Source organism: Thamnophis elegans, chromosome 3, assembly GCF_009769535.1.
Source record: "Thamnophis elegans isolate rThaEle1 chromosome 3, rThaEle1.pri, whole genome shotgun sequence".
Taxonomy (NCBI): Eukaryota; Metazoa; Chordata; class Lepidosauria; order Squamata; family Colubridae; genus Thamnophis; species Thamnophis elegans.
In genome coordinates, this window is record NC_045543.1 from 17,075,153 (window position 1) to 17,089,029 (window position 13,877).

General features: G+C 44.6%; 1 protein-coding gene across 1 annotated transcript in view; it reads right to left on the bottom strand.

Annotated features, from left to right (window-relative positions):
* Positions 1 to 13,877, bottom strand: part of CTNNA1 (catenin alpha 1) — a 76,163-nt gene that overhangs the window by 17,857 nt on the left and 44,429 nt on the right. The window contains exons 10-11 of the mRNA XM_032212858.1: positions 9,302 to 9,394; positions 6,099 to 6,255 (exon numbers count right to left, since the gene is read on the bottom strand). Of these exons, the coding sequence (XP_032068749.1) occupies positions 6,099 to 6,255; positions 9,302 to 9,394 (250 nt within the window). The remainder of the gene's footprint in view (positions 1 to 6,098; positions 6,256 to 9,301; positions 9,395 to 13,877) is intronic.

Sequence of the window (13,877 nt, forward strand, 5' to 3'; positions counted from 1 at the left end):
CGATGTTTTCTCCCCCTTCCTTTCCATTTGAAAATGTTTCTTCAACTGCTAACCAAAATATTAACATGGAGTTATTTGTTAATACCTGTTTTAAGTTATTTTGTCAGTTTTATTGATTTTGGTCTCTAATTCAGTGCAATTCAGATATAAGCACATTATGACATGCAATGTAATAATCTCAAGCAATGAATTCCTTCTTGCCAACATGGTGTTCAGTGTGTCCATTCCAAATGGCTGTGCAGATGTCAAATTTTGGTATAATGAAATGATGTTTGTTATCTAACCAGCTCTTTGGCCAGCTGCAAACTTTCACTAGCATTCTAGCTAAGTTAACTGCTAGGTTTGGCACATCAGATGCCCCAAATTTGGCAGTATTTCTATGTATGATTAGTCTACTGTCCATGGATTAATGTCTGCAGCTGGTCTCAACTATGGAATGATGTATAACTATGGAATGATGTTAATGCAAAATACAGCTTCTATATTAAATAAAACAATTATTTTGATAATCTTAAAACTCTAATAGAATAATTTGGGATTTGAACTCTAAGAACCTCACAAAAATTCTTTGTGCCAGAGTTCTCTTTAAATCTGTTTTAGCAATTCACCAAAAACTGATCATGAGATAATCCACCCATGATGGATTACTTTGCACTAAAATTATACCATATAAACAGTACCATTTGTAGATGATGTGGGTGGGACTGCCAGCAAAAGGGTACATATTATTATGCTAGATGGCCATGCCTAATCTGACAGTTGTTTTAGTTGAAATTTGTAATAAAACTGGGGGAAAACATCCCAAAATCCTTTTTAATGAATGCCATTGTCAGTTTAGTATGTATTTTCCTAATCACCTAAGGTTTGTTATTGCAAAATGCTCAAAAGTTGTTGTCAGTGACTCAAAAGTACTTAAAAATGTGGCATCTAACAAATACAAAAATGTGGTAATTTCACAAATGGGGGCTTTTAAAAATTCCACAATACATCACAAGTAATTGGTCACCATTGCATTATGCCTTAGAAGTCTCATTCTGGACAGAAATATTGAATATTTATTAAAACAAATTATACGGTCACCCATCTCATTATAGCAACTCTGGCCGACTAACAGTAATAAAACAAAACAAAAACAATTTCAAACAATTACAGTAACAATTAATATTCAATATGCCAGTTATTTAAAAAATCCACATTAAACATTAACCAACAGGGCTCCTCTGACCCCAATACTTGAAAGAAAAGTTAGGCCTTTAATGTCTTACTAAAGGCCAACAAAGTCAGGACTATCAGAATCTTGGTGTATGTGTGTGTCTATCTATTCCATAGGGCAGGCCCCACAATAGAGTAGGCACATCTTCTTGGTCTCGTGAGAGGCATTGTTTAATAAAAGAAACCAGGAGTATGGCTACCCTCTTAGATCTGGTGGTGAAAAGAAATAATTGGCGGCAAAGAGTCCGGCAAATAATTTGGCCCTGGATGAGAATGATAGGTGTCCTGTTTGATTCAGAATTGTTTTTTTCTGGACAAGGCAGACTACTGCTAGTTTCAGAACAGATGAAAAAAAAATGCTCTCTGAAGAAAATGTAAACTTTACTTCATTTTGCTTCATTTGAAAGATTCTTCTTTTTTTAATGGTCCCTTGTAAGAGGCTTTGTTTCAGTGGGATGAAGGTAGAGATACCCATAGCTATTATTTATATTCAAGAAACTTTTAATTTTCTCTTTTATGTGCTTCATTTATCTGAAACAATAGGCTCTTTTGCACAAAGCATCAACCTGTTAAAAATATATTTTCCAAGCAGATAAATCAATGAAATGGCAGTTGGTCTTATTTGAACTGCTATTTTCAGGGCTCGGACAGGAGGCTCCAGTGGATGGTATTGACACACCATTTGGCCATGAGACTGGGATGAAGCTGAAGACACGCCTCTGCACTCCACCCTTCCTTCTCCACTTCATCGAAGTGAGCTCCCCTCAGACCTGAAAACAAGGCGAACTCCCACCACCACAACTATCATACTACCTAGGGTGGGAACTGGAGCCTCCTGTCCGAGCCCTGAAAATAGCAGTTCAGGTAAGACCAACTGCCATTTTCTGGAGTGAGGGACAGGAGGCTCCAGTGGGACCTACCAAAGCTAAGTCCCATGGGCGGGGAACTCATGCATTGCAATAACCTGCTGTAGCACCCTGCGCCCAAATGCTGCATCAGCAGAAACAAACGTGTCCAACCTGTAATGTCGGATAAATGGCAATGGGGATGCCCATGTAGCCGCTCTGCAAATGTCCTCTATGGGGGCCTGGGAGGCCCAAGTCGCCAAGGTGGCAGCGCTCCTCGAGTGTGCAGTGATGCCATATCCCTAGCATACGAATCCCAGAGGCTGCCGGCACCGGCAGCCTCTGGGATTCGTATGCTAGGGATATGGCTAAGCGGATCCACCAGCTAATGGTGGAAGGCGTTACTCTCCTACCCAGAGACGACGACTGGAAAAATAGGAAGAGCCTCTGACCTCCGGAAGGAGGCTGTCCGCTTCAGGTAAATAAATCTGTACCTGAGGGGTGGCCTTGACCTTGGCTGGTGAGCTGCTGGTGTTGGCTCTCTGGAACAGTAGGAGTCGCCACTGCAGAGTCCTGACGTGCAACCGTGCCCACGGTACTACCTCGATGCAGGATATGAGTTTTCTCAACAAGCTGGATAGAAAGGCTATGGGAACATAACGGTCCCTACGGACCTGCTTAATCATCTTAACCAAACTGGCCCTGCGGTCTGGGGAGAGAAAAACCTTTCCTGCACGGGAGTCTACGACCGCCCCTAAATGGAGAATTCGAGTTGACGGGGTGAGGGAATTCGTTTCGAAGTTGAAGAAGAACCCCAGCCCCTGAAGGGTGTCCACGACCTGCCAGAGTTCCGCCCTCGTCTGACCTGGGGATGACCCCCGGATGAGGACGTCATCCAGGTAGCAATGTAGCCTAATGGGAAAGCCCCTTAGGTAGGCTGCCACCACTACTTCGAACTCTAGCCGAAGCCCGTGTGACACAGTGCCGATTACCCAGGTGTCAGAGGAAATTCTTGCCCAGGCCTCAGAGAAGAGAGCCAGGCGACCGCCAATGGGTGGGGTCGGGTTCGACCTATTTGCCCCGGCGGTAGGGACGCCCACCTCCCCCTCGAAAGGGCCGCTTACTCTGAGACTGGAAGCGGGATCTGTCCTACTGAAGTTGCGGTCAGATGACCTCTCTGACCTGGGAAAAGAGTACCTGCTCTGCTGAGCCTCCTGTTCCGGGGGCCGGTACGAGGGTTTGCGGTAAAACGGGGTTGACCTTTGTTCTGCCTTCTTCGCCGAGGTGGGTAATACTTTTTTCTTGTTTTTGTCCTCCACGAGGAGCGGTTCCAGGGCTGCTCCGAAGAGGGAGCCCCCCCCGTGTAGTAGGCCGATGCCAGCTGTCATTTGGACTTACTGTCCGCCTGCCACCCCCTGAGCCAGAGGAGGCAACGGGAGATCACAGATGACGCCATAGCCCTGGAAGCAAACTTCATTGCGTTTAGTGTGGCATCAGTTGAAAACTGCGCCACTGCTACCAACTTGTTCAAATCCCGATGCAGTCGCACATCCTCTGGAGGAATGCGTTCCTGGATCTTCTCCATCCACAGGATCACTGTGCGATTGAAGAATGAAGCCGATGCTGCTGCCTTAATGGCCCAGGCCGCTGACTGGAATGTTTTCCTCAAGGTCATCTCCGCCTTCCTGTCATCTGCCTTAAGGTTATTTGCGACGTCCTTGGCCACTAGGGATGCAGGCGACGCTAGGGCCATCACAGGTGGGTCCACGGCTGGTAACTGTAATGCTTGGGAAAAATCTGGCTCAATGTTATAAAACATCTGTCGTTACTGCCAGGGTTTGGGAAGGCAGTGGGCTTTTCCCATTGCTTCTTGACGACTTCCAGGAAGAGGTGAGGGGCAGGAATCTCCTCCTTCACCACCTTGGGTTCAGAAAAGACTGGGCCCCGGGCTTTTTTGCTGCAGGCCCATCGGAGGAGCCTTCCTTGGCCCCCTCCCTAGCTCCAGCTATGCCCCCCTCCTATTCTACCAGTGCAGTAGCACGCGCTTTGCGTAGAAGAGACCTGAATAAATTTGGGGGGGAATAGTCCAATAAATGACGGAGTTCTGGTTTGTCATCCTCCTCATCCTCCGACAGGTCAGGATCTCTCTGGAGTCTGTCCCCTGTTACTGAACCTTCACTAATGAGGGAAGGAGAGATAGGGCGGCTCATGGGATTGGATGGAGGCCGAGCCTGGGATGAGCTGGCCCTAGGATTCCCACCTTGATCTGGTGCTAAGAACTGAGCAGTCTGCTGCTGCAATCCATGCGCAATTCCAGAGGCAATTGCTCTTTTGACGAGATTTTGCAGTCCCCTTGGTAGATCATTTACATCCAGAAAATCCCAGCCGGAATTCTCTGGTTCCTGAGCTACCCCAGCTTGGGGAGCTAGACTGGACTTGGGCAGGGCCTGATCCTCCCTAGGATACACGTGGGCACAGGAATCTTCCAAGTCCAAATCCTGGTCCTCCAGGGAAAGGGGAGAGAAGGAGACCTTTCTCCCCAAAATCTCTGTGGGGAATCTGGAGGGAGTCCAGGCTGGAACTTACCCCCCAATGGGGATCTGGAACAGGGGGGAGAAGCACTAAGCCTACCATGCAAGGCTCTCAGTTTTTCAGCCCTGGAAAAAGTCTTTGAGAGAGCCTTGTGCCTCCTCAGTTTGTCCCTTTGGGTGGCACGAGAGGGGCGGGGGTTTGCAGCCTTAAGGGCCCTGGCCGAAGCAGTGGGTCACTGCCTGGTTGAAGGTCTCTCCCCAGGATAGCATGGGGGAGAAGGAGACCCACCCGACATCTTGGCCATGTGGGGAGTAAGGGAAATAAAGAAAAAACTAACCCTCCTTGTGCAGCCTCCTGGCTCTCCCTCTCATCCGCTGTAACAGTTAATGAGAAAACAAACTGAAAGAATGCTGCTTTCTCCCCTTCTAGGCAGACTCTGCCTCAGCACTGAGAACGGTGTGTCTGGGGGTTGCTGCCAAGGCTTGCCTCAGCCCGGGTCACTTTGCGTGCTCTCAGTTCAAAAAAAGAAAGAAAGAAAAAAGCTTCTTCGCGCTCTTCCCAGCGCTCCATGCTCTCCGCAGCTCGAATCCAGCCGCCGAAGCCGTTTCCAGTAGATTGGTGTGAATGCCTCTGGGCTGGGAATCCCTAGCCTCTAGCCTCCCGATCGCATAAAAACCCCCAGGGATTGGCGACCTCAGCACTCTCTCCGATCCCAGGGATACAAAGTAACACTCCCTGGTGGTTAGAAAGGAAAACCACGTAGAGCTTCTTACAGTCTAGAGCAGAGAGCTAGGTACGGTGGCTGCAGAGGCAAGGAGGTTCCAGTAGAGATAGAAATTGCAGGAGAAGTTAAAAATATGACTCGTTCTTTAGCCAGACTGAGATGAAGTGGAGAAGGAAGGGTGAAGCACAGAGGCGTGTCTTCAGCTTCATCCCAGTCTCGTGGCCAAATGAGCGTGTCAATACCATCCACTGGAGCTTCCTGTCCCTCGCTCCAGAAAACTTCCAGGATACACAATAAACACAATTACAAAGTATTTAACTAAAAACAGAGTAACTTGAAACTTAACCCTCCTTTTCTAAAGACAAAGAGAATGGAGACTATCCATAATTCCTGAAGGAATGCATTCCACAGTTTAAGAGTCACACAAAGTAAATTTCTCCCATATTGTACTACAAGAGTGATTCTGAAAATAAGGAAAATAAGGCTCATAAAAAAGAAGGATGATGACAAGACCTTTTATGGGTTTAAAGTCCAAATACTACTAGCTTAAATTCTGCCCAGAAATCAACTGCCTCAAATATTTCAGGGCAGGCACAATATAATACAAACAAACACTGTATGCCCATTAGCAGTCTTACATTCTGCACTATTTTCATTTTTTGGGACTCCCTTTACAAGTACTATATTAATAGGAATATTTACAGGATTCCTTGAGGCAATCTTCAACATTTATAAAATTTGTTCAACTTCAAAAAAATAAATTTAAGCTGATGTATAACTATTACCTGACACTGCTAGAAAATCATCAATGGAAGTGATGTCATCCACAGCATCTGTTAACACACGTACTTGCTTTTCCCACAGCTCTTTAAATAAGTCCATGTTTTCTTGAGCCAGTTTACTTTGTGGCTTGGCAGCCAAAGCCAATGCTGCATTAATTACCTGCAAAGCAAAATGGTCACAGTTGTTGACTTACCAATTTTCACAACATGCCTAGTTTTCTATGAAACTGACAAATCAACCAGCAAAAGCCGTTCTCCTAGGGCAGAGGTGTCAAACTTGTGTTGTCACGGTGGCGTCATGTGACGTATTGGGACTTTCCCCTTCGCTGATGCATGATGCATCGCTGCGAGTTTGACAGCCCTGTCCTATGGAATGGAGTGCTGAGAAAGCCAAGTGATTCAGTTAAGCTAACTAGAGGTAGATGTGATCATTTCCCAATCGCTAACACCTATTTTATGCTACCTTACACTTATTTTTTTATTTTGAGTCTATAGCCCACCTTTTCAACAGAGCAGCTAACTCATCAAATGCAAAAGAACCTGAACTCTCCTCCCTATGTTAATAAATTTTGGTTTCCTTAAGATGTTTTGGAGGGCTTTAGTTGGCTTATGTCAGGCGCAACCAGCCAGCGTGACCCGTCAAAAGCACGGAGGACAAAATCGCGCTCGACGAAAGCGCGCATGTGACGTCATCACAGCGCGACGAAAAAAAATAAAAATTGAAATAAAATTAAAATTAAAGCAAGCCGATTCACATAAAGGTAAGGGTTAGGTTTAGGGTTAGGTTAAGGGTTAGGTTTAGAGCGTTAGCGTTAGGTTTAGCGTTAGGTTAAGGGTTAGGTTTAGCGTTACGTTAACGGTTAGGTTTAAGGTTAGATTTAGGGTTAGGTTAAGGGTTAGGTTTAGGGTTAGGTTAGGTTTGGGGGGGTTAGGGTAAGGTTTTAGCTTTATTTTTACATTTTTCGATCACAGCGCGATGTTTTCGTCGCGCTGTGATGACGTCAAATGCGCTCTTTCGTCGAGCGCGATTTTGTCCTCCGCGATTTTGTGGTGGAACCACCAGCCAGAACCACCCACAAAGCCAACGTAGATATTTTATTGTTGATCCCTTATATTACAAGAATCTCACCAGACTGACTGTATTTCCTTGGAAGGGGCAGATGTCTCTAAACTATTATGTCTCTTTATTCTCCCTGGAGGGCAGTGATTCCCCATAATGTGTGTGCTGTGTTGGTAGTAATCTATTGGTTGTTTTTGAGATGTTTTTGATGTACACTACCATTATCTTTTTCACAGTTGTGTTGGTTGTACTGTAGTGGGTAGACTGGTGAAGATTTTTACCCAGAGGGTATTAGGATTTGGTCCTTGAATAGAATGCAGTCAAGTGATAGAAGTTCAAGTGATAGAAGCTGTAACTGGCTATCAGTGTAAGTGATTTGTGCTTGGCAGGGAATAAAATTGGCTTGCCATGACCGTATACTTCCTACTATAAATCCCATTAATTGGGGAACTACAATACCCTAACTAGCTGAAGTTTCTGAATGCCCTTCAAAGGCCATCTCAAGAAGTAGACATTATAGTACTACTCAAGAGTCATTCCTTCAGGCAAGACAGTGTTTTCTGCCAGGGGCTTCATTTCTATAGGGTTGAACTGTTAGGAATAAAGCAAGTTTTGGGCAGGACCAAAACCAAGGACTTGTACACATTTGTTTTCCATGATACATTTCTTATTTTAATAATATCATTTTCTCTTTCTTTAGTAGTAAGCTTCAAGAAAAGCATAGAGAGATTTAATGAGTGATGTCATCTCTAATAGTGGGTCCTGAAATAGTGGGTGGAATACAATTAGCTTGAGAAGAGCTTTAGGTAGCTTTCCCCTATGTTGCAGTGTTCAAAACTATATAATCCCTGCTGGATCTGGCATGCTACCGTGTTTTCCCGAAAATAAGACAAGGTCTTAATTTCTTTTGACCCACAAAATATGGCTTGGGCCTTATTATCAGGGGAGGGCTTTTTGTTTTGGGGTTGCCGGGCAACTGCTCCTGAAGAGCCGGGCAAAGCCTTAGGGGTGAAGCAATCATGAGGTGACCATGCTCACGAGCAGCCGCCCGGCAAACCTCCTCTCCAGCCGGGCAGAGTGTCATTCACTGACCTAGCAGGTATCCCTAAGGCGCCAAACCACGTGGTGCTTTGCCCACTCCCCAGCTCCCGCGGCTTGGCACATTCGGTCAGTGCATGGAGCTCTGCCTGGCTGGAGAGGGTGGATGCGCGAGCGCCTGTTCCGCCCCCAACTTGCATGCCTTCCAGCCTCACCATGCCCCGGCCCAGCTCTCCCTGCAGGGCCAGGGCGCCGCTGCCGGTTTCGCCGTTGCGCTTCGAGCATAACTTCTTCTCCAGCTTCCAAACTTTGGAACTCAGCTTCCAATTCTTCCAGCAACAGCCGCTCTGGAAGTGCGCTCTATGGTTGTGGGCTGGCTGCCATAGGGCCCACAACCATAGAGCACACTCCTAGAGTGGCTGTTTCTGGAAGAATTGGAAACCGGAGAAGAAGTTATGCTCGAAGTGCGGCGGCAGTAGAGGAGGGGTTTGCAGGGCAGCTGCTCGTGAGCATGGTCACCTCATGGCTGCTTCACCCCTGAGGTTGTGTCTGGCTCTTCGGGAGCCCGCTCGCAAGGGTGCAGCCACACGGCAACTCCCCCCCTCTGGCCAGGCAGGACACCACTCCCCAACCTAGTGGTATTCCGAAGGTGGCAAGCAACGCGAGCGCCTTTCTCCCCCCCCAGCTTCCGCGGCTTAGTGCCTTCGGGATACCGCTAGGTCGGTGAGCGGTGCTCTGCCCGGCTAGAGGGGGGGGGGTTGTCCAGGGGGCTTATTTTCAGGGGGGCTTATATTTTTGCCTATGGAAAAATGTGGCAAGGCCTTAGTTTCAGGACAGGTTGTATTTTTGGGGGAACATGGTATTAAATTAAATGTTTTACACTTTTTAATAAATTACTTCTAAAAGCATCCAGATTCTTGAATACGGCTGATAAATGTATGGTTTTTTTATAGCTATTTGAGTGACCTTCTGTGTTCTATCTAAAAATCAACCTACCAACAAAATTGTTCTATCAGACAATACATTAGATTTTTCTAAAGGTACTTATGTTCCACAGCTCTAATATAAAATTGGAACATGAAAATGATGTATCAAGGTTGCAATTTACCTGAGGACACAGTACTTCAAGCTGACTTGCTGACATATGAACCAATTTCACACCTTCTTCATTATTTGAGATAGAACAGGCCAAGTTGGCAACCTGGTAAAAAGAACACATTGATTAAATTTATATCCCATCTTTCCACTAAAATGGTCTTCAGGGTAGCTAATAATAACATACAGGGAAATTTTAAAATGCAAACATATATTCATAACATTGTAAGACTGGTGTCCTGTAATTTTTTCATAAGAATCTAATAAAATCCTTTACAATTATCCATGTAAATTTGGCAATGAGGACTAGTTTAACTGAACAGATTCAATGATCTTAATTTTACCTACTGTACAAATGAAAACCAACTTTTAAATATGTAAATAATCATCTAATTTAGGCACACTTAAAGTTTTTTAATAACATAACAAGATTAACACTTATCACTTATGTCCTATTTGCACTTTTTTTTGGCTGCTTATGCAAGATCACAATCCAACTTAGCACACTACAGCACAGGTGAACTCAGTCATTTATTATATTTAAGACCTGCTCACTCTTTACAGTTTTCTGAACTACACAACTTGTGTTGCTACTTTTGTGAAGTTCACTAAACAAATCTGCTGCTGAAGCCTTTTTGTGAAACAGCTGACTAGTGATAAATACAGAGAGGGAATGAGGGAGGAAGCACTGTTGGGCTATGGAGTGCTGACAAATGTGGGAAGGTGGAGCGGAAGGCTCTGAGAGAGGAATGTGAAGAACCTGCAATGAACCACCTGCTAGAATTCCACTGACCTCATGAGGTAAAAATACATGGAGAATTCTACCTATGATTGCGGCTAACCATTTAACTTCTCAGAGGAACGTGGTACATGATCATTTTTTCTTCGTGTGCAAGCAGTTCATAGGCATCCAACCTCAATGCAGAAGAGCATACACTGCTGCCAATTGGTGCAGAAAAATACCACAACCAGCTGTTTCTAGAGAATTGCGTGAAGACTTGTGCTGTTGTCTAGGGACAAGTCTTTCCATTTACTTTCTGGCATGGTAGTAAAAGGTCACACAAACTTGTGTTACTTTTTTTAAGTAAAAGAATTTTATATTTTGGCGCATGCTTTCATAGGGCAGTGATGGCTAACCTTTTTGAGGGGAGCGCAGGGGGGTTGTGTGCGGGCATGCCCACACCCAAAATTCTATGCGTGCATGCATGTGCCCCATGCATGCACACATGACCCCTGCCCTCCCCCACTTTTGGCACACGATGGACCTGTTTTTTGCCTTCCCCAGACCCGAGACTTTTTAGGAGCCTGGGGAGGGCAAAAACAGCCTCCAGTGTCCCCACCCCCACCCGAGGCCCTCCGGAGGCTACACGCAAACCGAAAGTTTGGGAACAGATTTCCGGGTTGCCAGTAGGGCTGTTTTTCTCCCTGCAGAGGCTTCAGGGAAGCCTCATGACAAACAGCCAAAAATGAAGGTAAAAATCAGCTGGCCAGCTAACAAGGCAACGCCTTGCATTCCGTAACAAATGGCTATGCATGCCACCTATGGCTATGCATGCCATAGGTTCTCCATCACGGTTATAGGGCATTCTATAATATTTATATGTATTAACTGACAAGCATATGACAGCCTGCTACTGAAAGCCTTCATTTGTGCATCGAAATGTACAAAAGTGGCGCAAAAAGACAAGAACAGTGTTTCTATCCCTCTGGGAATTGGCAATCTTTTCCCTCCATTTTAGCAGTAATTCCCAAGAAGTTAAAGCTGACTAGTAAACCAGATGGATCTATCAGCAGAGGAAACAAGGGCAAATACAATCTTATCTGAAAAAAACTCATACAAACCATGTGCTCCATTATCAAATTAACATATATACCATGAGTACCAATTAGTAATCAGAAAATACAATGAAAACTCTTTAATATCACTCTACATGGACACATTCAACCATAGTTTCAAGTAGAAAACTGAACACCCTACACCAAACTTAATTCCAAAACACTAGGGAAGCTTGGTATCAGCCATCAATAGGCACATAGAAATAAACCAGATTTACACACCATTCATCAGAGACAATAAAAATTAAGACGGAAACATTCTAAACATTTTTCTTCTTTGTCTGGCATTTATTCTTCTTAGACAACATTAGATAAGCAGGAATTAATGTCAGACAATCACAGAGAACAATAACTTAATCAAGAAACTACCAAGTATAAAACCACAAGCCACCAATACTGGCAGGACTAGCTACTGTATATAAACAAAGAGGAAACCCTATACCCATGATGGCGAACCTATGGCATGCGTGCCACAGGTGGCAAGTGTAGCCATTTGTTAGGGCACGTGAGGCATTACCCTGTCAGCTCCAGCTGATTTTGGCCTTCATTTTCGGCTGTTTTTCGCCCTCCGGAGCTTCCCTGAAGCCTCTGGAGGGCGAAAAACAACCCAACGCACAAACTGGAAGTTCAGGAATGAACTTCCGGGTTGCCCATTGAGTCATTTTTCTCCCTCTGGAGGCTTCAGGTGGCTTCCTTGAAGCCTCTGGAAGGAGAAAAACGGCCCTACGGGCAACCCGGAAGTCTGTTCCCGAACTTTCCGTTTGTGTGTTGGGCTATTTTTTGTCCTCCGGAGGGGTGGGGAGGCCATTTTCACCCTCCCCATGCTCCTAGAAAGCCTCTGGAGCCTGGGGAAGGCGAAAAACGGGTCCATCGTGTGCCAAAAGCGGGGAGAGTGGGGGTTGTATGTGCATGCACGGGGGTTGCACACGCATGTAAGGGGAGGTTGCACGCATAAATTATGGGTGTGGGCATGCCCACACAACACTCCCCCCCGCTTTTGGCAGCGATGGCAAAAAGGTTAGCCACCACTGCCCTATACTCATTCACACTAATGATGTTAGCTAGTTAGGTAATAAAACATGTGCAAGCAAACACCCAACAGAAGAGAGCATCAAGGACTCCATAGTTCAATCCCGAACTATATACCTTTTATTGGCAGATGGCCTTTATTGAAGATTTTCTCTCTCTCTCCTCTCTCTCCACAATAACAAGACAAGCAATTAAAATTCATTTTAATATGTTTTAATTAGAGGGAATATTTAGTGCCATGGAAATGAAGTAACAGGAGCCTTTCTACATTTTGGTAGTATTTCTTGCAGTTCAACTATCTCTAGGGATAGGAAAAATACTTCAAACCGAGAGGAAAATCACACAAAATTAATTGTTTTTAGCATTTATTTACACTGTGTTATCTTGTTTGTCACATTTTGAACTGGTCAGAGTCAGTTTGGAGTCAAGTGTTGCCAAAATCAAATAAGTGAATATTCTAAAACATAAAAAAGTGTTTGTATTAAAAAAGCAACAGTTTCACATTCAAACTGAGATATTTTATGAAGCTCGATGCTAAAAATTATTTGGTAAATATGCTTCGCACACATCAAATATAATTATTTCTTAATATTTATATTTTTGCTATGATCCCTGGATATAGGTGTTTTTTTTTCTCCATGATTCCACAAGGAATATTTTACAGAGATCAGTTATGCCTCATGTTGACAGATTCATTGGTTATTAATAAATCAGGCTTTCTTTAAAACAAGTGTGCTATGCAGCAGTTATATATTTATATCTACTGAATTTTTATTTGTGCATGAGCCCAACTATGATGCAGTATAAGGGTCATAGATTTCTTTGCTTGCTATATTATTTGTGTACCCATAAATATGAATATATAAACTTAACAGCTCTCAATAAAGGAGAATATTTGTAGCTCAGGGTTGAAATGAGGGGTCCTCGCTGCTTTCTGAGCTTGCTTGTTTTCTTGCAGACGTTTCATTGCCCTAAATAGGTAACATCCGCAATGATGATGTTATCTAGTTAGGGTAATGAAATGTCTCCAAGAAAACAAGCAAGCTCTGAGAGCACCAAGGACCCTTTAACACCTCTCCAACAGAATGAGGTAACCATTAACAAAAAATTAGAAAATGCTAGGAAAAAACTCCCCCTTTCCTCTCCATTACTAACTTTTAGCTTTGACTTGTCTAGAAACATAATTCACTAGTTCTTTTTAAAACCATGCTCAAAGAGACACAAATGCATTGGGATCATGGATGGCTGCTTTCTTTATACCATATTTTTGGGAGTATAAGCAGCACTTTCCCCCTTCCCCACAAAAGAGGCTGAAAATTTGGGTGCGTCTTATACTCCGAATATAGCCTTGCCCACCCTTCGGCCTCCATGTGTCGTGTTCCTGGCTGCAGAGATTGCCAGACAATGGCTTTCATTTTTGGGCTCCACGCCTCACATTTTCAGCCTCCAAACACTCAGTTTGAGACCAGGTCAAGGATGCTGGGATCACCAGAGCACATCACCACTGATTGCTACCTCTGCACATCACGTTTTTGGGCGGCAATCAGAGCATTTGGAAGCTGAAAACACGAGGCGCGGAGCCCAAAATGGCAACCTGGAACAGCTGCTGCCTTCTCTTAGCTCTTCTGTGCTTTGCCTGCTTTACTAATTGCACTTCCCTGTGATGATCAGCTGTGCTGTAGAAACTGCTTTTCAGCCCCAAAGCGCATGTGTGCTTGCTCGCT